Genomic DNA, 23,613 nt, shown 5'->3' on the forward strand with positions numbered 1-23,613 from the left:
TTGGCTGGTCATAGCTAACAATATGTGATCCAGCATACAATACTAAACATGACAATATTTCACTATACTGAGTGGTTAACATTGTCTTAATTAACACATGTTCTATCAGACTGTAATTTTCCTCTACAGACAAGCCCTTAGGGGGACTTACTCTTTGTGTTTAATTTGTGTCTCACCTCTCTTTAATAGTGGTGATCTAAATACATGTGCTGTTTACCAACCACTTTCCTTCCCTTACCCATCTCACAACCAGTGTTTTGGAAGTGCAAAGGTATTTTAATTTGCTTTTCCTATATGCAGAGCTGAGTCTTGTTTTTTAAGTTTCTTTAAAAACTTCTGGTCAGTGAGCTGAAAGTTAATGTAATATATTAAAATAACTGAGTTTATAGCTCTTAGGTTATTTTCCACCTTGTCAAATTACCCTTCTGTGATGGGGTGTCCACCACACACAAGGCCTGATGGGGTAAGTTAGGCCAATTACCCTTAGGCTGCACCTGGAGAAAACCTATGGTGTGCTAGAGTCTAACTGCAGATGAAGTCCAGCTGGAGGGAGGAGCTGGACAGGCTCTATAAAGAGTAAGTTGAAAAGGAAACTTGCAGTTGCACTGCCTGATACAAGGGGAAAGAGGAGGAAGCTGCAAGGAGAGAGTAGGGCTCAATAAGGGTTGGGGGAGTAAAAGTCCAGAGCTGCTGGGTTGAGGGTCCCTGGACTGGAAACCGGTGTAGAGGGCAAGCCTGGGTTCCCCCATCAGCCGCCAGAGAAGTAGCAGAGACCAGGGAGTGGGGAGCGGACTGCTTGGGACAGTTTGCCTCAAAGGCCTTGTGATACCCTGGAAGGGGGGAGAACTTTAATGTGACTTAGCTGGAGGACTGAACTATGAAGAGGACACTGCTACCACTCCTGGTGCAGGAGAGGCCATGGAGTAACTGAAGGGAATGATGGACTGAGTAACTGCAGGAAGGGGCATCAGACCAGGTGGCAGAGCTAATTCCCCAGATGAGATATGGGAGGCGCCACTGAGCGGTGAGTGGACTGCCCACTCACACCTTCATATGGCCATTTTTTTTAAAGTTGATCTCATAATTCTGGAAGGGATAGTGCAGCCTAGAGAAATGTGTGTCCTAAAATACCAGACAGTCAGAGTTTACACAGGCACATTGCAAACCATAAATGCTATGCAAATTCTGTCAGTCAAGTTACACACATTGGACAGACTCCTTCAAGCCCATTCCCAGCTGCAAGAACACATTTTTCAGCCATTATTATGTGATAGTTTCTCTAAGCTTTTCTTTTACATGTAAGTTTTGTGTGCTCCCATAAGGGGGAAAAATGCATACAAAAAGTGTTGATGCAATATTAAGGTTATAGGAACAAGCACTCAGAATCAAGAAATATCAAAAGTTATCCTGACCTTAAGCAACAGTAACTCATTTATGTTGCAAATCTTGTATCTCTATATTATTAGTGTCAAGTATCAGGGGGTAGCCGTGTTAGTCTGTATCTACAAAAAAAAACAAGGAGTCTGGTGGCACCTTAAAGGCTAACAGATTTATTTGGGCATAAGCTTTCGTGGGTAAAAACCTCACTTCTTCGGATGCATCTGAAGAAGTGAGGTTTTTACCCACGAAAGCTTATGCCCAAATAAATCTGTTAGTCTTTAAGGTGCCACCAGACTCCTTGTTGTGTTTATATTATTAGTGTTTTTATTAAAAGCCAATTTTAATAAAACTCAGCAAAATACAAGATACAAACAAAAACAGCCTTTGTCTCAATGAGTTTACAATCTAAGGCCTTGATCTTGCAACGTGCTATATGTGGGAATGTCCCAGGCCCACATGGCACCTCCCCATTAACTTCAATGAGTCTTCACATGCATGCAGAAGTCTGCCTACGCAGAACTCATTGCAGGATTGGAACCTAACACAGACTATTAATGTTGTAATATGTTAATTAGTGTTTTATTAAATATAAACCATATGTGCAATGTGGCTGTGCCAACTTTCCTGGAACTTAGGCCTGGTCCACACCTAAAACTTAGGTCAACCTAGAGACATTGCTCACAGCTGTGAAAACTTTCATGCCCTGTGTGATATAGTTAGGGTGACTTCGGCCCCTTTGTCCCCATGGACATAGTAGCTAGGTTGATGGAGAATTCTTCTGTTGACCTAGCTACCACCTCTAGAGCAGGTGGATTTACTACAGCGATGGAAAAACCACTTCTGTCACTGTAGTAGGTGTCTGCTACAGTGGTGTAGCTGCAACTGTGCCACTGTAACCCTTGTAGCGTACATACCCTTAAGCTTAACTTTTAGATTTTCCTTTCTGTTTGTTTATTTATTTATCTCACAATGCAACATTGCATAAATGCGTTTTGGTTCTTTGGGGTTTTTTGCTTTTAATTTATTTGTTTTTAAAGTAAAAAATAAGAAAAAAGTCTGGGGGTTGTTGACTTGCCCAGTTTACAGATCTTCTGGGATTCCAGGGCTTGAAGTTCTTTGGTCCTCAACTGTTCTTGGCTTGTGCATCTTACAAATCAGCTGACCTTGGAGGTTCTTTGAAGTAACAAGTGTATATTTAATTAACTACACTCAATTATTTGTGCATGCCTTCAAAGTGCCACCATTATTACGTGAGTAGCTAACACCTTAATGCAGTGGTTCTCAACCTTTCCAGACTACTGTACCCCTTTCAGGAGTCTGATTTGTCTTGCCTACCCCAAGTTTCACCTCTCTTAAAAAGTCAGGCTCAGGCTTCAGCTTTCTGCCCTGGGCCCCAGCAAGTCTAACACTGGCCCTGGCGACCCTATTAAAATGAACTTGCCCACAGTTTGAGAACTGCTGATATAGTATATAGAACAGTATAAATTCATTGTATGAAATTTTAGTTTCTACTGACTTTGCTAGTGCTTTTTATGTAACCTGTTGTAAAACTAGGCAAATATCTAGATGAGTTGATGTACTTTCTGGAAGACCTTTGCATAACCCCATGGATAAACATACCCCTGGTTGAGAACCTGAATGGAACTGTAACAAGGGGTCTGGGGCCAGCCAGCCAGCCCTGTTTGGTTATCAGACCCACCTAAGAAGGGGTCAGAGCCTGTAAAGGGTTGAGAGGAGCTGCAGGAAGAACATGGCTTCTGCAGCAGGCCCTGAAGGGAATAGTGCATTCTCCTTTCAGAACTGAGAGAGGCAAGGGGTGGGGAAAAGACAGAATGAGTAGAGGAACTTTTTTTTGGTTTGAGATATTTTGCCTAAATTTTATGTTTAGAGGAATAAAACTGGCCAGAGAGAGACTTGGGAGAGCCAGTGAGTCCTTCCTGGGAAGATGAGGAGATTCAGCGTGAGTGAGAGGAAACTGAGGTAGCAGCTAGACAGAAGCCAGACTAAGGTAGATGGTGCTGTGACAGGAATGTCTCTGTCTGGGTGTGCTCAGTTCTGCTTTTTCAAAAGTTGACAAAGATGGCCTGGATTGTTCACCATTGCCTCCTTCCAGTTAGCCCCTGCCCCCCAAATTAAGAACATCTCTTAGTTGAATTCCTTATTGTTGAAATGCTTTTAGGCCCTGATTCTACAATGAGCTCTCAGCAGAAGTGAGGCCATTGTGGTTACACACTACAGTGTAACTTAAACCAAACTGCACCTTTTTATTTACATCACTAACTGCCAGTATGCCTGCAGTCTTCAAAGCGCTGCACAGTCCACAGAAAGAACACGTTACCACTTCCTGACTCAAAAGCACTACACCAAGGGACAGCATTTCCCACTTTTCTCAGACTTCTTGTCACCAATTGTAAGAGTGACAACAGAAACAGAGGTTCTGATTCCCCTTTAATTTAAACTGGGTTTACACAGTTGTAACTCCATTAACATCTATGGAATTACTTTCAGTTTACACTAGTATAAATGAGAGGAAAATCAGGTTCAGAGTTAGCAACTACAGTGACAAATATCTTTGACCCAGATCCTTATACTGTAGGATCTACATGGAAAGAGCAGATTAGTCAACTGACAAAGAATTATACTGAGTATTGGTAATACGTGATGTACACACTTACTATAGTCCATGCACAAACTGTGTAAGTATAGTATCAGAGGGGTAGCCGTGTTAGTCTGAATCTGTAAAAAGCAACAGAGGGTCCTGTGGCACCTTTAAGACTAACAGAAGTATTGGGAGCATAAGCTTTCGTGGGTAAGAACCTCACTTCTTCAGATGCAAGTAAAGGAAATCTCCAGAGGCAGGTATAAATCAGTGTGGAGATAACGAGGTTAGTTCAATCAGGGAGGGTGAGGTGCTCTGCTAGCAGTAGAGGTGGTATACTGTGTAAGTATAATGGCTTTTTCCAAGCATGAGATGTCTGTAGCTGTAGGTTGTAGACTTCTTAAAGCCCTTATGAAAATGAAGACAAAAAACTTCATGAAAAGTCTTTGCTAAATATACATGATGACTTACAAAATAGATAAGAAGAGAAGGATGACTTAGGAAGGAAGGATGGAATATGAGAGCGAGGCATTGGTGTGGGGTAGAGTTAAGATTATATGCATAATCTTAGCTGTGTATTTCCATACTTTATAATGTGTAGGTGTTTGGGAGTTTTTAGCTGAACCTTAATTTTGGGTGACCAGGTTTTCCACAGTGTAGGTTTGTATTTTTTACAGTAACATTACTTTAGGGTGTTTTCAAAAAATAGTCTGTTCCTCTGCTCAATTTTAACTACCCTTATTGTTTTTTTTCCTGAGAATTTCCTTAGGTTTTATAGAACGTCTTAAAATTGGTTAATGAGGAGTCCCTGCAAGCTGCCACAGATGGACTCTGCTTCTTTCTAGAAAACTTCCACCTACACATGTGGCTTCCTCTCTCCTGCTCCTCAGAATAAAGGCCTGATTCTCCTATCATTTACACCCATATAGCTCAGGTGACTTGATTGCATAGATTCACATATTGTAAACCAGAAGGGACCATTGTGATTATCTAGTCCAGGGGCTCTCAAACTGTGGTATGTGAGCTGCTTGGTGGAAGTGGTGCTCTGTAACAGTGGTCTGTCTCCTTTAAAGGGTAGTGGTCAGGAGCGGATTTACCATGAAACAAACCGTGCGGTGGCATGGGCCCCCCAATGACAGGGGCCCCCCCAAAATGCAGGACAAATATCTAACAACCTGCCCCTCAGTCCCGGCTGGTGGTGCAGCAGGGTTTAGGCAGGCGGGCTGCCTGCATGCCGTGGCCGGTGATCCCACGCCACTCCTGGAAGCGGCCGGCTGCTGGCACGTCTGTGCACGCCCCGGCGGGGGGTGGGGGGGGGAGGTGGCTCCATGTGCTGCCCACTCCCTGGGCAACGCACAGAGACCCACTACCCCCCTCCCCCGAAGGTGTGCGCAGAGACGTGCCAGCAGCATGGCTAAGGTGGCTCCCTGCCCCCCTCCCTACGCATCGCTTTGCTCTCGGAAGTGGATGGCATGTCCCTGCGGCCCCTTGGGGGGGGGAGGTATCTTCACACATTGCCCCCGCCCCAACTCTGCAGCTCCTATTGGCCCCCCCGCCTAGGAGCCGCTGCTGGAGGGGTGTGTGTGCTGGTCGCTTTGGGAGTCATGCCGCCCGAGGTAAGCGCTGCCCCCCTGCCTCCCTCCCTCCCACACCCCAACCCCTTGCCCCAGCCCAGAGCCTGCACCCCACACCCAAACTTCCTCCCAGAGCCCTCACCCCTCCTCCCATACTCCTGCCCCAGCCCAGAGCCTGCACCCAGCACCCAAAATTCCTCCCAGAGCTCACTTTCCGCACCCCCTCCTGCACTTCAGCCCCCTGCCCCAATCAACGTACCTCACTTTATTTTCATTTACTTCCCATTACTTATAATATAGGAGGAGGATGAAGAAAAAAGAATGAATAACGGGGTGGGGGGAAGATAAGAGAATGTTCTTTTTCTTGGCTGGGCCCGGGGGGGCGGGGGGCAAAAAATGAAGCTGAGCACAGGGCCCCACTAACTCCTGATCCACCACTAGTAGTGGTGTCTTGGGCCGGCCAGCCAACCCACCCCTGTTCCATATGTAGATATTTGTAGACTGTGATCAAGTCACCCCGTAGAGAAGGATTGAAGGAATTCAGTCCAAGATTATCAGGCATGTGTTTTTTCAATCTCTTCATTCTTGTGGCTCTTCTCTGAACCTTCTCCAATTTTTCAACATCCTTGTTGAATAGTGAACACCAGAACTGGACACAGTATTCCAGTAGCATTCACATCTCTGTCAAATACAGTGGTAATATAATTTTACTACTCCTACTTAGTATTCCCATTTATACATCCAGAGATCACATTAGCCCTTTTTGGCCACAATGTTTCACAAGGAGCTCATGTTCAGCTGAATATCCCCTATGGTCCCCAAGTCTCTTTGATTCATTTCTTCCAGAATAAAGTCTCCCCCATCCTGTAAGTAGAGCCTGTGTTCTTTGTTCCTGGATGTATGACTTTACATTTGGATGTATTAAAATACACATTGTTTGGTAAGCTGGGTGCAAGCAATCTAGATTTTTCTGTACCTCTCTCTCCTCTTCATTATTTTCTAATCCCCCAGTCTTTGTGTCATCTGCATCTGAGCTACCTATAACCAGACTCTGGATTCCCCTGTTCTTATGTGGCTTCCTCTCATATTCCTTTCAGACTGGGCCCATCTATTCCTCTCTTCCCCACTGTTGTTTCTTACAACAATCAGTTATGATTGTATAGTTACAAATATGCAGTGACAGGTACCCAGAAGTCACCTACTACAGGACAGGCCCAACCAGGAAAATAACAGACCTCCACTGGCCATCATGTACAGCCCCCAGCTAAAACCTCTCCAGCGCAGCATCAACGATCTACAACCTATCCTGGAAAATGATCCCCCACTCTCACAAGCCTTGGGAGGCAGGCCAAAACTCGCTTACAGATGGCCCCACCACCCTGAAGCAAATACTCACCAGGAACTACCCACCACACCACAGAAACACTAACCCAGGAACCAATCCCTGTAACAAACCCTGTTGCCTTCTCTGTCCCCATACCTACTCTAGCGACACCATCATAGGACCCAACCACACCAGCCACACCATCAAAGACTCATTCACCTGCACATCTACTAATGTGATATAAGCCATCATGTGCCAGCAATGCCCCTCTGCCATGTACATTGGCCACGGATAGTCTCTACGTAAAAGGATAAATGGACACAAATCAGACATCTGGAATGGTAACATACAAAAGCCAGTAGGAGAACAATTCAATCTTCCTGGACAGTCAATAACAGATTTAAAAGTAGCCATTCTTCAGCAAAAAAAAATTCAAAAACAGACTTCAAAGAGAAACTGCTGAGCTACAATTCATTTGCAAAGTTAACACCATCAGTTTGGGCTTGAATAGGGACTGGAAGTGGCTGGCTCACTACAAAAGCAATTTTCCCTCTCTCGGTATTCCCTCCTCATCAGTTATTGGGAGTGGACCGCATCCACCCTGACTGAATTGGCCTTGTTAACACTGGTTCTCCACTTGTAAGGTAACTCCCTTCTCTTCATGTGTGAGTATATTTATGCCTGCACCTGTAATTTTCACTCCATGCATGTGAAGAAGTGGGTTTTTTACCCAAGAAAGATATGCCCAAATAAATCTGTTAGTCTTAAAATGCCACTGGATTCCTCATTGTTTTTGTGGATACAGACTAACACGGCTACCCCGCTGATGCTTAATTCTGCAGTGGTCCAAGCAGACTTTTTAAAGTATATGGAAACCATTGTTAATAAGTAAGCAATTCCACCACTCCCAAAACTTGTCAAAAGCATCACATCTCCCCCCAAAACAATGTAGCACTTTCTAGGCTAAGTCATTTTGGAAATAGGACAAGCCAAAAAAAAAAAAAAAAACCCCAACAAATAAAAAAACAGAACCCACAACTCAGGAAACTATCTCACAACTATAACAGGAGTACTTGTGGCACCTTAGAGACTAACAAATTTATTAGAGCATAAGCTTTCGTGGGCTACAACCTGCATCCGAAGAAGTGGGTTGTAGCCCACGAAAGCTTATGCTCTAATAAATTTGTTAGTCTCTAAGGTGCCACAAGTACTCCTGTTATTTTTGCGGATACAGACTAACACGGCTGCTACTCTGAAAAATATCTCACAACTGAAATGCACATAAACTCCTGTCCAATTATATCTCCCATATGCCTTGTCCAATTTCTCCCAAAATCTAGAAATGCTCCATTCTAAGCAAAGAGCCTGCAAATGAAAGTTCAGGCAGATCAGTTTGATTGTGGTGAAGTTAGAGTTGATGTGTCTATGCATGAAGCAAACTCTAGGGAGCTAGGTTCAGCCTAAATGATGTATCTATGCATACAGTAGTGTCTGTACATAATATACCAACTTGCAACTTGATGTTGTGTCCCCTTATCTGTCTGACTCTTTATTAGCTCCATTTTATTCCCCTTCCTTCGCTCTCTTTTTAGGCTCTTACTCTGGGTCCATCACCATGAAATCTGAGTGCTTCCTCACTTCTTTCAAATCTTTTCTCTCCCCTTTTCCCCCTCTTCTTATCCCTGCATCTGTTCGCTCAGTCTCTCTCTCTCGTCCCCTCTTCTTCCCTTATCTCTTCTTTTTGCAGTCTCTCTCTCTCTCCCTCCCTTCCGCTCCCCCCTTCTCTCTTTCTCTCCCTCTCCTTTTGTTGCCTGGGCTTGTTCCTAGCTGCAGACTTTCTCTGTGGCTCTGGGCCGGATCACGTGCGTTAGTGACAGCCTGTCCCGGCGCGGCCCCGAGCCCCGCTCTGCTCACATTGGTGGGGTCTGAACCCTAGCCCGGCCCCGGGGAGCCGGGGCGGGGCCTGGGGCGGCCGGGGCCGATCAGCTGTTTGCTGGATTCTATAACAACAAAAGGTTCGGCAGGGAACCGAGTCGGACGGAGGCGGCTGCGGAAACAAGACCCGGGACCCCAGGAGCGGTTCTGCAGAGCCCGGGGCCCATCGCTGCCTCCCCTCATCTACCTCACTAGCCATTGCTGCCGTCCGCCCCCTCCTGTCTCTGGAAGGTGAGTAGCGGAGATTTGTATCCAGTCTAGAAGTGGCCCTGGCAGCTTGATAGTGCGAGTCCGACCCCCCCGGACACAGCGGCCACCTCAGGTTCCCTGTGCCCTGACTGCGTCCTCTACAGGGTAGGCTGGTGGCGGGGGTGTTACGGTTTCGGGACTGGAGCGTCTTCCCCACGCCCAGTAACGTACCCCTGGCTCTGCCTATGTCCGGGAGGGAGCAGAGCGATCTGTGTCGCCGTTATGTGTGGGGCTGACCTGTATTTCTCCCCGCCTCCCCCTCCCCCCACGAGACTCCTAAAGTAGCCCTAGGTCCTGGACAGGAGACTAGCTCGATAGAAACTTTATGAAACAGAAGAGATCTTTCTCCGTGGTTACAGGCGATCGGGACATTGGTCTGACTGCTCAAGGCGCTGAGCACCCGCAAACTCCCTTGAAGCCTAGGGGAACTCGCAGGTACTCGGCACCTGTGAAAATAGAGGCTTGTGTCGTTTTTATGGGAGGGTCTTTCCCTATGGAGTGACTGTGAGCACACGCTGCCCCTAAGCAGCGTAACAGTGGGGGTCCTTTTGCCTCTGGGGGGGTAGGGGGATGCGCACTGCCCCTGTACTTTGCCACTCGTCGTCGGGAGCAGTGGGTGTCCTTAAATATCTCGGGCAGCGAGCTGCGTTGTGGACTCCCCAGCCCGAGTGCGGAGGAGCGCCCACCTCCTGGTACGCGCTGCCCCGCTCTCTGCGCGGATTGCCCGCCCGCTTCCGCTCCCTCGCGGGGAGATTCCGCGTACGGTGGAGTTGGGGCGCAGGTGGGACCGCGCAGCGGGGCTGAGTTCTGCCCCGAGGAGGTGGGAGACCCAGACTTGCTGGGGGCAGGCCCCGATCCGCTTGTTTGTTTGTTCCCTGAACTTCCTCTTCGCAGACGCCGAAGTAGCTGCGTTCCTCGTTTGACCCTTTTGTCTCTTTTCTTCCCCCACTCGCCGGGAGGAGGAGTTCGGGGCGGCCGGTCCGCCCAGGGGCTGGAGGGGTGTCGGGTTGCCGCCTCCTACCAGTGCGGAGCCTATTTGCTTGGTTGCGGAGGGACCTTCCCCCCGCCCCTGCTTCCAAGGCAGTGTTTGCTTGCGCGCTAGTCAGGTGTGACAAACCCAGCCATCCTGCAGGCACCGCCCTAGAAGAGGGGGGCTCCGAGCGATCAAAACAAACCAGAGGATGTGACTCAGCCACAGGCGAGAGGACAACGGATTGCCAGGTCAGGTCATCTAAACCCAGGGCTGAGTCCTTAGGGAAGGTGCCTGACCCCGGTGGCCAGAGACCTGGCCAAAAACTCCCCTCAGAAGCAGCCCGGTCCCACCTTCCTCTTTGTTGTTGTTGGCCCCAAAGCAAGCTCTTTGTGTCTGGAGATTAATCTGCACCTGCTGGGGACTTTCCACCTGAAATCACAATCCTCTGTCAGACATAACAGCTGGCACCCCTCCATTATGGCACTCACTCCATTTGAGTGAGGTAGAGGTTGTGGAAGCCAATTAACCATTAAAGCATAATGGTTACTTGTGCAAGTGTACTTGGAAACGTTCAGCTCACTTAGGGGTGGACTGTTAGCCTCAGCCCAGAGGAACAGGCTTCATGTGAGCTTCCCCCTCTAAGGCGGCACTCTTCTCTGGGCTCCCCTCTTGCTTGGAAGGTGAAGTGTAGTAAGTTTCTTCCCTTTTTGTGGTACAGACTGCAGCCTGTCAGCTCTGCTGGCCAGTGCATATTGGGCAGAACCTTTGCTTTGTCTCCCCCTTTACTACCCCGTTGTTCACAAGTGACATATGCATGTAAGTGTCAGGTGTGCAGTGCCTGCTCCCCACACAGCTACGTTTGGAGATCTGATCTGGGCATGGCTAACACAGCCATGCAAGTGAGTAAGGGGTAGTAGGCCTTACTCCTCTGTGGCCACATAGCCAGAGCTACAATCCAGTACTTGATATTTTGTCTACCTCCTCTCATTTTTATTAAATCCTTCTGTGAGGGATGAGGTGTCTTTTTTGAGAACCTACATATTTTCAGCAAAAAGCAGTTCTGTGGTTTCTTAGACACTTCCTGTAAGTCTATTCACTGTCATTGATCTTGTAAGGAACAGCAATGACTCCGACTGGACCTTTCTAATAACAGTATTGGCACTGAATGGATAAGTTCTCTTGATTTCTTTGAGAGAACCTGGAGACTTCCAGAAACCAGACTTGCAATAGCTTCTCAAAAAGCTAGGTGTCTTATAAATTGCAAATATTTTGAAGTAGAGTGATCAGTTGATCATTTTACATATATACCTTTGTATCATCTACCTCTGAAAGCAGTTCAGCGGAACTTCCTTTTTAATATTCCACCAATATTCAGAATGCCAAACACATCTTGGAAACTGGGTAACTGTTTCAGAGAGGCTATTATGCCACCTACAGGAAGTTTGAGTTATTCAGAATCACACTTGTTGCCTTATGCATCAAAGAACACTATAAAGTCTGCTAGGCCTAATCGTTGACCTGCCATGAAAATGGTGTTTTATTTTAAGCTTTCCTTTAAGAATCCATTTTATTTCTCTCCTGTTCTTCCCCTCTCAAAATAACAAAAAATTTTAAAAACTTCCCCACACCTAGTAGTTCCTTGGCTGAAAGTTTAAAAAGTAAAATTTGACCGAACAAACTGAAAACAGTACATAAATTAAGGTGCAGCTAGAAAACATGCATCACTTTTACTGACTCCTGGTGAAGTTTCAGTTTTTTCATTTGTAATATTTTCAGCCCAATACATGTTAAGCTATTGCATTCTCTAGAACTACAATGGATTTGATAGGAATTTTACAGTGGGACCAGTGTTGTGGTCAGTAAATATTTGGGCTGACAACCTTACCTTGTAGATATCTCTACTTGTAAGAAGCACAATACAGTGAACCTGACTGCAGATAAAATACCTAAGCAGTAACTATACTGTATGGTAGAAAATTAAGTTTACAAAATGGTGGCCACTTTGTTCAAGTCAATGCACTGAAAGCTGTTATGGTGGATGGAGAAACACTTTGCCATAGTAAGAACATAAGAAAGGTCTGACCTAGTATGGTTCATCTAGCCCAGTTGCCTCTCTTCTGACAGTGGCCAGTGCCAGATGCTTCAGAAGGAATGAACAGAACAGGGCAATTATCAAGAGATCCATCCCTTGTCATCCAGTCCTTGCTTCTGGAAATTAGAGTCTTAGGGACAGAGCATGGGATTGCATCCCTGGCCATCTTGGCCCATTGATGAACCTATCCTCCGTGAACTTACCTAATTCTTTTTTGAACCCAGTTATACTTTTGGCCTTCACAACATCCTCTGGCAACAAGTTCTACAGCTTGACTGTGCGTTGTGTGAAGAAGTCCTTCCTTTTGTTTGATTTTTAAATCTGCTGCCTGTTAATTTCCTTGGGTGACCTCTGGTTCTTACGTTATGTGACCGGATAAATACTTACTTTCTTCACACCATTCATGATTTTGTAGACCTCTGTCATATCCCCCCTTAGTCCTCTCTTTTTCCAAGATGAACAGTCCCAGTCTTTAATCTCTCTTTGTATGGAAACTGTTCTATACCCTAGTCATTTTTGTTGCTCTTCTCTGTACCTTTTCCAATTCTAATGTCTTTTTTGAGATGGGGTGACCAGAATTCAAGGTGTGGGAGTACCATTTATTTAGTGGTATGGTGTATATATATATATATCCCTTTCCTAATGGTTCCTAACATTCTGTTAGTTTTTTTGACTGCTACTGCACATGAAGTAGATGTTTTCAGAGAACTAGCCACTATGATTCCAAGATCTTTCTTGAGCAGTAACAGCTAATGTTACCTGTACCTCTTTCAGTTTTGATTAAAACTTGCTTTTTTGGAGCCTCCTGGTGGTTGCCAAGAGACCGTTGAGCAAGACACTGTTAGTGGGTTTAGCATGGGGATAAAAGTTTAGGAACCAAGTTCTTGCATACAAGAATTGGCTAGACCTTATTTTGCTGTCCTTTCACACACAACTCTGTCAACTATAATCACTATTATACTGCTTAGCCTACCCAGTAAACACACTTAGAGCTGCATAGCCAACCAAATAGCACCAACCCCAGTTTATGCTGCCCCCAGCTATATTTATAGGAACCATTGACACCTTAATTCTCTATGGTTACAATGGTTCTTGATTAATACTCTTATTTTTCAGCCTCTGTCTGACATCCCATGTGCTGCAGAAGTACAACAAATTGAGAGGCACCAATAGTATTGGATCCCAATGTCAGAATGTAAACCAGTTCCTAGGTGGCTTAACAAACAGGAGAGACACTCCAATGATAAAGAGAAGTAACCAGCAAAAGTCTCTCTTTCTGGTATCCAATGCAAAGGCATCTTTGGTTCAAGAGTTACACTACATTGACACAGAAACTTGGAGTTCATGTTCTGTAAACATAATCTCCCTTAAATTAAATTTATATACTTTGTTTTGCTATGCTTTGAACAATTGTTTTGAATGTCTTCTCTAGTATAGCTTGTGAGAGTGCAAGATAAAACTATCTGAATATAGAAATTCATACCTTTTTATGTAAATGTCTCTAATTTACCTAGTCTGTCATAAACATAGGCTAGTTCCAGGAAGAGAGGAGAGATGTATAAGTGATACATTGTGTTTACACACACATTCTAATAATTAACTTAATAGGTGGAAATATAGCTAGAGGTGCTTAAAATAAATGACTGTAGTTTAAATACCTGAATATTACTGTTAAAGTGTAGCATTTTGACACCATCATTTGAACTCTGTTAATGGTTCAAATATAGTGACTACAACAGGTGATCTCATGTGCAGTTGTGGTGATCCCAGGAACTTGGACTATTTTTTTTTTTTAATTGTTAAATGGCTAATGTTTTTTTCAGCTTCAACCACAATATAGTCCAGGCTGAAACTGATAGTCTCTTAAATATACATTTAGGGAAGTGTCTTCTGTTGAGAAATTAATGTTGCTTATCATGAAATGTAAGGAAGCAACTTTATTCTCAAATTGTGGTGGTGCAGCCAGTATTTGCATTAATTAAGTAGAACCTCACAGAACACAGTAGTATTTAACTAATCACTATGAAAAGGATCCCACTTAATAACCATGCTAGTGCGCCTGTGAACCTGATTATGTTTTCTTCTGTAATGTGTTTAATGTTCAAGCAGAGCCCCTGAACTGCACAAGGATGGTGGTACTTTCTGTGTATGCCTTCTCTGCTCAATACAGAGAGGGTCAGCTACCTACATTCTACATCAATGGGACCCTGCAGAGGGCTCTCTGCAGGACTGGGGCATGTGCATAGGGTTACAATCCTCTCCCCTCCCCCGCAACATGGACTACTTATGTAATACAGCTTCAGACTGTATCACTTCTTCTGTAGAGTCCCTCCCACCCCCCACTTACGTAGAAGGAGGAAAGGTTCCCAGGGGAGGTCATAAGTAATGTTGCCACTTTGGCCGGAAGATCCCAGGGGTTCTAGAGCACAGGGTCTCTGCATAGATGGCCCTTGCCTCTCTTCCATTCCTGCAGATCTGTGGGGATGGGGCCAGGAGCTATGCAGACCTTTGCATGTGGGGCAGAATTCAGATGGAGGGCTTTAGGCAACCCTGTGAAGCGAGCCTTGCTGGGTCTTTCCTCCATCAGGCCTCTTCCTGTGGTTCAGCTTGTTGGCAGGGGATGCTATGGGCCAATGAAAGTGTAATATCACCTCATGGCAAATACTTTGAGTCATGTAGGCCAGTGTTTTTCAAAGTTCAGGTCGCGACCCAGTACTGGGTCGCAGCATGTAAGGCACTGGGTCGCCTTGCTCAGCACCCAGGGACCCTAGCGGCTCTGGTCAGCACCAGAAGTCCCGTCGGTGGTGCTGCCCAGCTAAGACAGGCTAGTGCCTACCTGTTCTGACACCGCGCTGCAGGTCCGGCCTCTAGGCAAGGGGGCCAAAGGGCTACGTGTGCTGCCCCCGCCCCGAGCACCAGCTCCACACTCCCATTGGCCGGTTTCCAGCCAATGGGAGCTGGGAGGGGTGGTACCTGTGGGCAAGAGCCGCATGGAGCTGCTTGCGCGCCTCCGCCTAGGAGCCGGACCTGGTGCTGGCCGCTTCCATGACGCAGCATGGTCTGCGGTGTCAGGACAGGTGGGAAGCCTCCCTCTGCACCCTGGCTGTGCCGCTGACTGGGAGCTGCCTGAGGTAAGCCTGTGCCCCAATCCCCTGCTCCAGCCCTGAGGCCCTCCCCAAGCCCAGAGCCACCTCCTGTACCCCAAACCCCTCATCCCCACCCCAGAGCTTGTACCCCCAGCTCAGAGTTCTGACCCCCCTCGCACCCCAGCCCAGAGCCCCCCTCACACCCTGAACCCCTCATTCCCAGCCCCTCCCCCTGCAGCCCTCACCCTCACACCCAAACCCTCTGCCCCAGCCCTGAGCCCCTCCCACATCCCAAAACCCTCATCCCCAGCTCCGTTGGGTCACGGGCATCAACAATTTTCTTCAACTGGGTCCCCAGGAAAAAGGTGAAAACCACTCATGTAGGTCATTGCCCAAAACCTGCAGTCAAGAATTGGCCCTATCTGAGTTCTTACTTGTTATTTACAAATAGATTAATTGCTTTAGCATTAAGACTACTCTTTTCTTCTTTGCAGGTTTTGTATAAACTGTTTACAAACCATGACTCTCCATGTTCCATACGTAAGCTGATAAAGCATCTATGCACTTTATTCTCCTATCTCTGCCAGTTTGCTAGTATAAGTGTGAGCCCGTGTCTTGAATTTTTGGATACAAAGACTTACTAGCCAAAGTCTCATTCTTGCCTTAGTAATGTTCCAGAGGCTGAATAATATGTTTGTGGGAGAGATCAATAACTTGTCCAGCCAAGAGCCAGAGTTCAGTGAAAAAGAAGATGATGAATGGATTCTGGTTGACTTTATAGGTAAGATGTCTGTTAAATATAACCTCTACAGCAGGAAGCAGGCAGTTATATTTATCATACTTCTGTATAAGGAGGCCAGTAGCTCCAAAGGAATTTTTAGCCTAAGCGTAAATAACATGGATTTGTGTAAAACAATGAACCACAAAACATCTTGTTTAAGCTGACTAGGGAAACTGATGTCAGTTTCATAAGACCTACGGTCTGAACTTGTTATAGAACTACTTGTACAGATAATATTTATTTGACACTGAGCAATCTCTATTACACAATTGTATCACTTTTCTGGCAATACTCCTGATTTTTTTTATCTGACATGGGAAAGAGTTTCCTGATCACCTCCCTTTTATTTGTTTGTATGTAAAATGCTTGTGTACATGCTGATGGTAGACCTTTTTTTTTGTTTTATCCCCTACTTGCTCCACATGAACTTGCTGATCTCCATCTCCTGCAATCACCTATCTGTGGTGACTTAATCTCAACTGTGGCAACTGGAACAATGGACAATCTCCACTAGACACTTGCACTAACTTTTCAACAGAAGAAGCAGACATCAGTGAAACATCAGCTGCTGACCACTCCCCAGTCTTTTCTTGTTTACCGACTTCCTTAGAGTGTTTGGCTGATGCCAGCGAGTCTTGCTTCATCCAGTTTGACTCATGTCCCATGGAGGAGAGCTGGTTTATTACCCCTCCCCCATGTTTTACTGCAGGTGGATTAACCACTATCAAGGTGGAAACCAGTCCTATGGAGAACCTTCTAATTGAACATCCCAGCATGTCTGTATATGCTGTCCATAATACCTGTCACAGTCTAAATGAGACTAGCTGTGGAGATGAGGAGTTTCATAATCCAAGTAGTCCAAGGTAAGTTTTTTATTTTTCTATTGGCAATATGATGTAAATATATAGGCCATGAATTACTGCTGAGTGCAAAGGAGTACAGTAAAATACCTGGTTACAACTTGCTTATCCCAAATGCCTGAAGAATTAATTAGAAGCTTCAGTTTTAAGTGAATGAACAAAGCACAAATTCTCCAACATTTTAAGATAAGCTGATCATAGCTTTATGCCTGATTTTAAAACTCGTGTACATGGTGGCCGAGCTGGGAGTGAATAATCAGCTGTCCGGTCTTGGCATTGTAATTAATACTTCTGGGGCCTAATTATCCCATTAGTTGTACACTCCATTCCTTTTGAAGTCAGATGAAGTTACTCGCACAACTAATACGATAGACTATCCTATCTAGGTGCTTCCTAGAAATGTAGGAGTGCAAGGGACCTCCAGAAGTCATCCAGTCTAGCTCCCTGTGCTGAAGCAGGACCAAGAATACCTAGAACATCCCTGAAATGAGTTTGTTTAACATCTTCTTAAAAATCTCCAATGATGGGGATTTCACAACCTCTCTTGGAAACCTAGTCCAGTGCTTAACTATCCTTATAGTTAGGAAAAATTTCTAATATTTAACCGAAATTTTCCTTGCTGCAGATTAAGCCCGTTACTACTTGTCTTACCTTCAGCGGACATGGAGAACGTGTCCTCACCCTCCTTACCTCCTCTTTATCACTTTCCTCTCCTCTTTATAACAGCGCTTAAGATATTTGAAGACTGTTATCAGGTCTCCCCTCAGTCATCTTTTCTCAAGACTAACCATGCCCAGTTTTTTAACTTTTCCTCCACTTTCCAATAAAAATGATAAAAGGTATTTGTGCCCACCCCTGTAGTATCTAAAGTGCCTCACAAACATTGATGATGTCCTCACAACCACCCTTTGAGGAGGGAGAAGTACTATCTCAATTGCAGAGACTAGGAACCCGAGGGGGGAAACACATGTGATTTATCCAAGGTCAGGTCACATGAAGTCTGAGGGTATGCCTACATTGCAGTTAAAAACCCTCGGCTGGCCTGTGCCAGTAGAATCAGGCTCATGGGGCTCAGGCTAAGGGGCTATTCAACCGCTGTGTAGACGTTTGGGCTCAGCCCAAGCTCTGGGACCCTGCGAATTGGGAAGGCCACCAATAAACAATTTATTTTCTCTTGTTAAAGTCAGAAATTATTCTTCCACTAGGATCTGAATTCTAAGGAGGTAACCATGCAGAATGACCACAGACTCAAACCTATCATGCAATATTTGCCTGGTAGCAAAAGCTATTGTTGAGATAGCAAACATGTTTCCTTTATGACCCCACACGTTTTTCCCATATGGTCAAATTCTGAGAAATATTAACGTAATTTCTGGGGCCCTCGTTCAGAAGGGCTGGACAAATTTGGCCTGCTTCTAGTGTTCATCCTCTTTAATAAGAATGAACAAGGATCATCTTATGGTGAGTTTGGTTCTGTGTGTAGCAACGTGCAAGTAATTATCACTGACTTCAATGGCAGCCTAGCTCCCATACCTGTAGTTGGTTGGTTTGCAACACTTTAAAGAAAATGGGTGATTTTTGGTAAAGCGACCTAAGCCAGTGTCTAACAAGCATGGGGCTGACACTGAAACTCTGTGCTCTTGGTATCAGGGGCCTGTTTCTTTGGGAGATCCTGAGCACCATAGCTCTGGCTGAAGTCAGTGGGAGCCGTGGGTACCCAGCACCTCTGAAAATTGGTCTCTGAAGAAATCTGTCAACTGTAGAGTACCCTAATACCATGGGGATGGACATAATACAATGAAAACAGAATAGACTAGTTTGTAAGAACCTACAGTCAGTAGCAGCAATGTAACAGAAATGGTTGCAAAATGGAGATGGTGAAATTTGAGTGAGAATTGTGTCATTCAAGATTAGATGGATCTGTCGCCTTCCCCTTTCCTCAAATTCAGATATTGAATTATTGTGATGGCTTTGTATAATTTAGGGATGCTGGTATAAGCCATTCCAGAACTATATCTTGCATCTCTTTATAATGCAGCACTAATTAAATATATAATTAAATTAAAAGGCCAGATACTCACTTGGTGTAAATCAGCATCATTCCTCTGAATTCAATGGAGCTGTGCATTCAGCTGAGGATGTGGCCCAAGTATCACTATTAAATACTAAGACTCAGTTAAATTAATGGGAATTAGATGCCTAAATGCCTTTTTGAGGATCTTGGCTAAATATTTTGTCCATAATTTCCTGTACAAGGTAATTATTTTGGAGAACAAAATTGTAACTGTCTCACTCTAAAACGTTAAAGTTGAGATGAAATACAGTAACTGAGAGAAGATCTAATAACTGTTCAACTAAGCTGACAATACAATAAAATGTTGTCTTGAAGTCTCTAGTTGTTTAATGGTTGGCCATTTAACATTGTAGGGCCAGGAAAAGCTGCTTAAGGCACACTGGCACAGTAAGTACTACTGCTTTGGGACAGTACTTTTTGTTTGATCGGTCTGCTTTGTAAATAGACTTGTCTATCAAAACTGTACCAGTTTTAAGACTAACCTCTGTGTCAACTTAAGTTATTTGGTCAATTCTAATTCTGCTATAACAAGCAAAATATACTGCTAAGTAGGGGGGAGGGATAGCTCGGTGGTTTGAGCATTGGCCTGCTAAACCCAGGGTAGTGAGTTCAATCCTTGAGGGGGCCACTTAGGGATCTGGGGCAAAATCAGTACTTGGTCCTGCTAGTGAAGGCAGGGGACTGGACCTTCCAGTTCTATGAGATAGGTATATCTCTATATTATATTATTATAATAGTGGCTTTTAAAAATGTTGATTATCAGTTAAGAATCTTTAGGGTTCCAATCTTGCTAGCTTTTATGTGCAAACAGTGAAGTCACCGGGGGTACATCTCCAGTGGAGAAAAACACCCACTTGAGTGTCAGAGCCCAGATCACCTGACTCCATCTCCCACTATGTTTACATTCCCCTTCCATCAGAAGCCCAGGTGAGGAGGGTGGGTAGGTGGGTCTCAAAGTGCATCAATAGCTCACTAATACATACACTGTGGCTTATTGTTCTGGACAATATGAAATCCATGTATGTATTAGTGAGCTATTGATGCACTTCTGTGGCTGATGACACAAGTCAAAAACATGCTTAAGACACAGTCTACTAATGCCTGATCTATTATGGTTTTATTGTTGTAGTGCTTGTATTTGTGCTACCATAACTGTACTTGTTCCAGAACTTCCCTTATTACTGTCTTCATTCAGAGTTTCAGCTCTGACATGTTGCTTCTAAAAACATGTTAATGCATCACGTGTAGCCAGTGGTAGTGCCATAATTACAGGCGCCTACATGCAAGTTCAGTTGATCAGCATAAAAGGAAAAAATAAGAGCAATTCCAGTGTGAAATGACTAGGGTTAGTGAAGGGCAGAATTTCAACTTGGACATTTATACTGATTGGCTCTTGTCTGTCAGTTTTAATAATCTGTAAAGGGAGGTAACTCTGGAATAGGCATTCAATGCATAATTCATCTTGGGGCCCATATCCTTCAATCCATTCATTTTGTGCTGCCCTGCTGGCACAAAGTGAAAGTGATTTGGCTTCAACTCTTTGCTGGGAGCATAGCAGGATGTTCTACTATACAGATTTTCCACCAGTGTAGGGTTCTTCCACTAGTGCAAACAGAGACTTGCTAGGGCTGAATTTGTTATAGCTGACTCCCTGAGGGCCCCATCCTCTGTGCCCTGAGCACAGGGAAGGCATGGGCTCCTAAACTTTGAGTCATCCAAAAAGGGTGGTGGTAAAGTTGCATACTACCACATCGTGTCCCATAAAAGCGTCTGCTATACAGGTAATGTCACAACTATCATGCCACCTTGATGGAGAAGTTCATGGAAGTTGTTTTTAAAAATTTGCATGGGCTCTGGAAAGCTCTTATGTTACAAAACTTAACAACACCAACCCTCAAACACCATATGTCAGGCTGTGGGGGTGGGAGGCAAGAGACATTTTACTGATGTATTCTCCCACCTTTGCATAGGTTGGTGATGCCCCATACTGTGCGATGGGATGACTTTGAGAGGCATTGAGGGAATCAAAAGGACAGGCTGAAGAAAGATCTTTAGTTACTCATGGCATTTCACACAGCTGGTCTGACTTCAGTGGCTTAAGTGGTCTAACTTTCCAGGTCTTATGCATGAACATCATGTTTTGGTTGCCAGCCATGCAGGAAAATCCAAACAATCTTTTATTTAGTGCCCTTTATTTTCACACAGCCTAAACTATCCTGTGCAAGATGACCTTTAACCATAACATCTAGTAAATATTTACTAATTCATCTGAGGATAGTGAAATACATGCTGCCTTCTGTATTTAATACATTATACGATCTTTTGGGCATTATACCATTAGTTCATGTATAATAGCAAGCTGGAAAGTTCATTATACCCAAAAGATTAAATCTAGCACAGTCCTTTACAGAGGGATGAGGGTAGAGGAAACCGACCTATTATCAACTCACTCCCTAAAACATGCTAAAGAACTACATCAGAAAACTTCATGCCTAGTGTGATAGGATAGGGTCAACTACTGGAAGTGATTTGTGTAAACATCTATATTTAGGCTTGGCAGAATTTGATTATTTTTAAATAACTTTGATGGATTAGATCTGTTTTTAAGCACTTTTTAATCTTTATCTATTTAAATTCTCCCAGTTGCAGGAGATTATTAGGGGTGGAAGGGCCAGGCAGTAGGGATGTCAGACAATAATTTAATGGCATTACACATTGAGATCCAAAAAGTCAAAGCATTATAACCATTAAAATACAAACTGTCAACATTACATTTCAAAGTATACACAGTAAATATCCTGAAATCAAGCTCTTAAGTTCTCCAAGCAGCATTTTTCTTACTTTACCTATTTGTACATTTCTATTGATAGAAGTGTGTGTGTGTGTGTGTGTGTGTGTGTGTGTGTGTGTGTGTGTGTGTGTGTGTGTGTGTGTGGTGAAATTGATGTTTAGTGACATTTACTGATACAAAACTAATCCTTCCAAGCCTATCTATATTCATTCAGCTAGAAGAAAATACATTCCCTTAATAAACTTACCTAGATCTCCGAGTGCTAGCTGAACTGTAACTAACATTTGTATGTTAAATTTTTAGAATGGAAGCACGAAATGAAATGGGGCAGCATATTCATTGCTACGTTGCCACTCTTGCTGCTCACTCAAGTTTTCTGGAACAAACCAAGAGTTTTCGTCCGACCCAGTGGGTAAAAGAACATAATGAAAGACACCATCTCAACAGAAACAGTCTCCGTCGCCAAAATCTTACCAGGGATTGCCACTCTCGGCAAATCAAGCACAATGGATTGTTTGTTCACCAGCCTTGCCAGCGTCAGTACAATTACTGAAGGCTTTTGAGGTTTTAATCCTATCGGTTAATTGTTCTTAGCTTGCTCTTGTTTTAATGTATAGATAATGAAGGTGTGATCAATCATTTGAATACAATCGTGACTAGTGTTATATTAGTTTGAAACCACATTTACATATAGTGTATCACAAAATGCCTCGCTATAGGTCCTAAATGGTTATCTTAAATATTTCAGTGTTTTGGAAATGTGTGTGAGTGTGGTTTTTAACTTTACTACGACGTTTGGATGGGTTTTTAAAGAAAATTCTAACAAAGATGGAACATGCATTCTTCAGTCGTATGAAGTTACAAAATTATTGCGGTCAACCATACACTTTAATAACCAGTGCTTTTGACAGCTTTGTATGTCTGTATATACTGTGTACACAGTTATACTCTAACATAAGCATTAAAAGGCTATAGTTGCCAATGGATTTGAAGTAGATGTCACTAAACTCTTATTGAAAGAAGGATAACTCTAGATTTAATCTAAACTAGATATTATCTACTTTCATTAAACAAACAGTTACTTCATATAAGCAGCAGAAGAGAGTAAAATGTCCACCTGATAATACTGGAATAAGAGGTGGCACGAATGTCACAGGTATTGGAGAGGGACAAACTTTGTGCCTTTATATGGAGTGAAATGAAAAGTAGACCTATGGGTTATTAAATATAGACCCTTAACCCAAAGATTCCATCAGTATTTTAGATCATGCTCTTTTTTTCCTTTCCCCCCCCTTTCCCCCCCCCCCCCCTGTCTCCACTTTTCTTTGGGGAGAGGATGCATCCATTACATACCTCCCAAAACTTGGTTTAGTTTATCTGTAGTCTGATCCAAGGAGAAAGGGCTAGACTGACTGTCTTCTGTAATAGGTCCATCCATAGCTGAAACACCTTCTACAGAACCTATTCTGGTGGATGGTAAGTACGGATGGGTTTCTGAGCTGCTGATTACTGCCTCAAATTGATCAATTCATTTCAAGTGATAGGTTAGGAATGGCTCACAAACTACTGGATGGAAAACCTGTTTCCAGATGAGGTCTTGCACCCTTCCCAGTTCTTTCCCAATGAGAGAATAAAGTTGTGGCCATGCCTGGAAGTGATGACAGGCATAAGAATGTTTTTATAATGTAACACTACTGGTCTTCCGGAATTAAGCAGTGCTAGGAGGGTATATAAAAGTGGAGATGTAGGACCTATATTAACAGTGGATATTTCATTGCTCATGTGGCATAAAAGCAGAAAAATATCTAACTTGATGTTAATTTTATAGACTAGTGGGGGAGAGGGGAAAGTACAGAACATTAAAGATTCTCTTAAAAAAGTTATTAAAATCTTGC

At 44.0% G+C, this 23,613-nt stretch overlaps 2 protein-coding genes across 2 annotated transcripts in view; both read left to right on the forward strand.

Moving 5' to 3' along the window:
* Positions 1-8,974: 8,974 nt before the first annotated feature.
* Positions 8,975-22,573, forward strand: TP53INP1 (tumor protein p53 inducible nuclear protein 1). Its single transcript, XM_065399099.1, has 4 exons — positions 8,975-9,043; positions 15,707-15,993; positions 16,508-16,856; positions 22,022-22,573. The coding sequence occupies exons 2-4, from the start codon at positions 15,882-15,884 to the stop codon at positions 22,269-22,271; spliced, it is 711 nt and encodes a 236-aa protein (XP_065255171.1). The 5' UTR covers positions 8,975-9,043; positions 15,707-15,881; the 3' UTR covers positions 22,272-22,573.
* CCNE2 (cyclin E2) overlaps positions 22,199-23,613 on the forward strand; it is a 32,055-nt gene continuing 30,640 nt past the window's right edge. The window contains exon 1 of the mRNA XM_065399100.1: positions 22,199-22,254. The gene's annotated coding sequence lies outside the window, so the exon portion shown is untranslated. The remainder of the gene's footprint in view (positions 22,255-23,613) is intronic.

This window comes from Emys orbicularis, chromosome 2 (genome assembly GCF_028017835.1).
Source record: "Emys orbicularis isolate rEmyOrb1 chromosome 2, rEmyOrb1.hap1, whole genome shotgun sequence".
In the NCBI taxonomy this organism is placed as follows: domain Eukaryota; kingdom Metazoa; phylum Chordata; order Testudines; family Emydidae; genus Emys; species Emys orbicularis.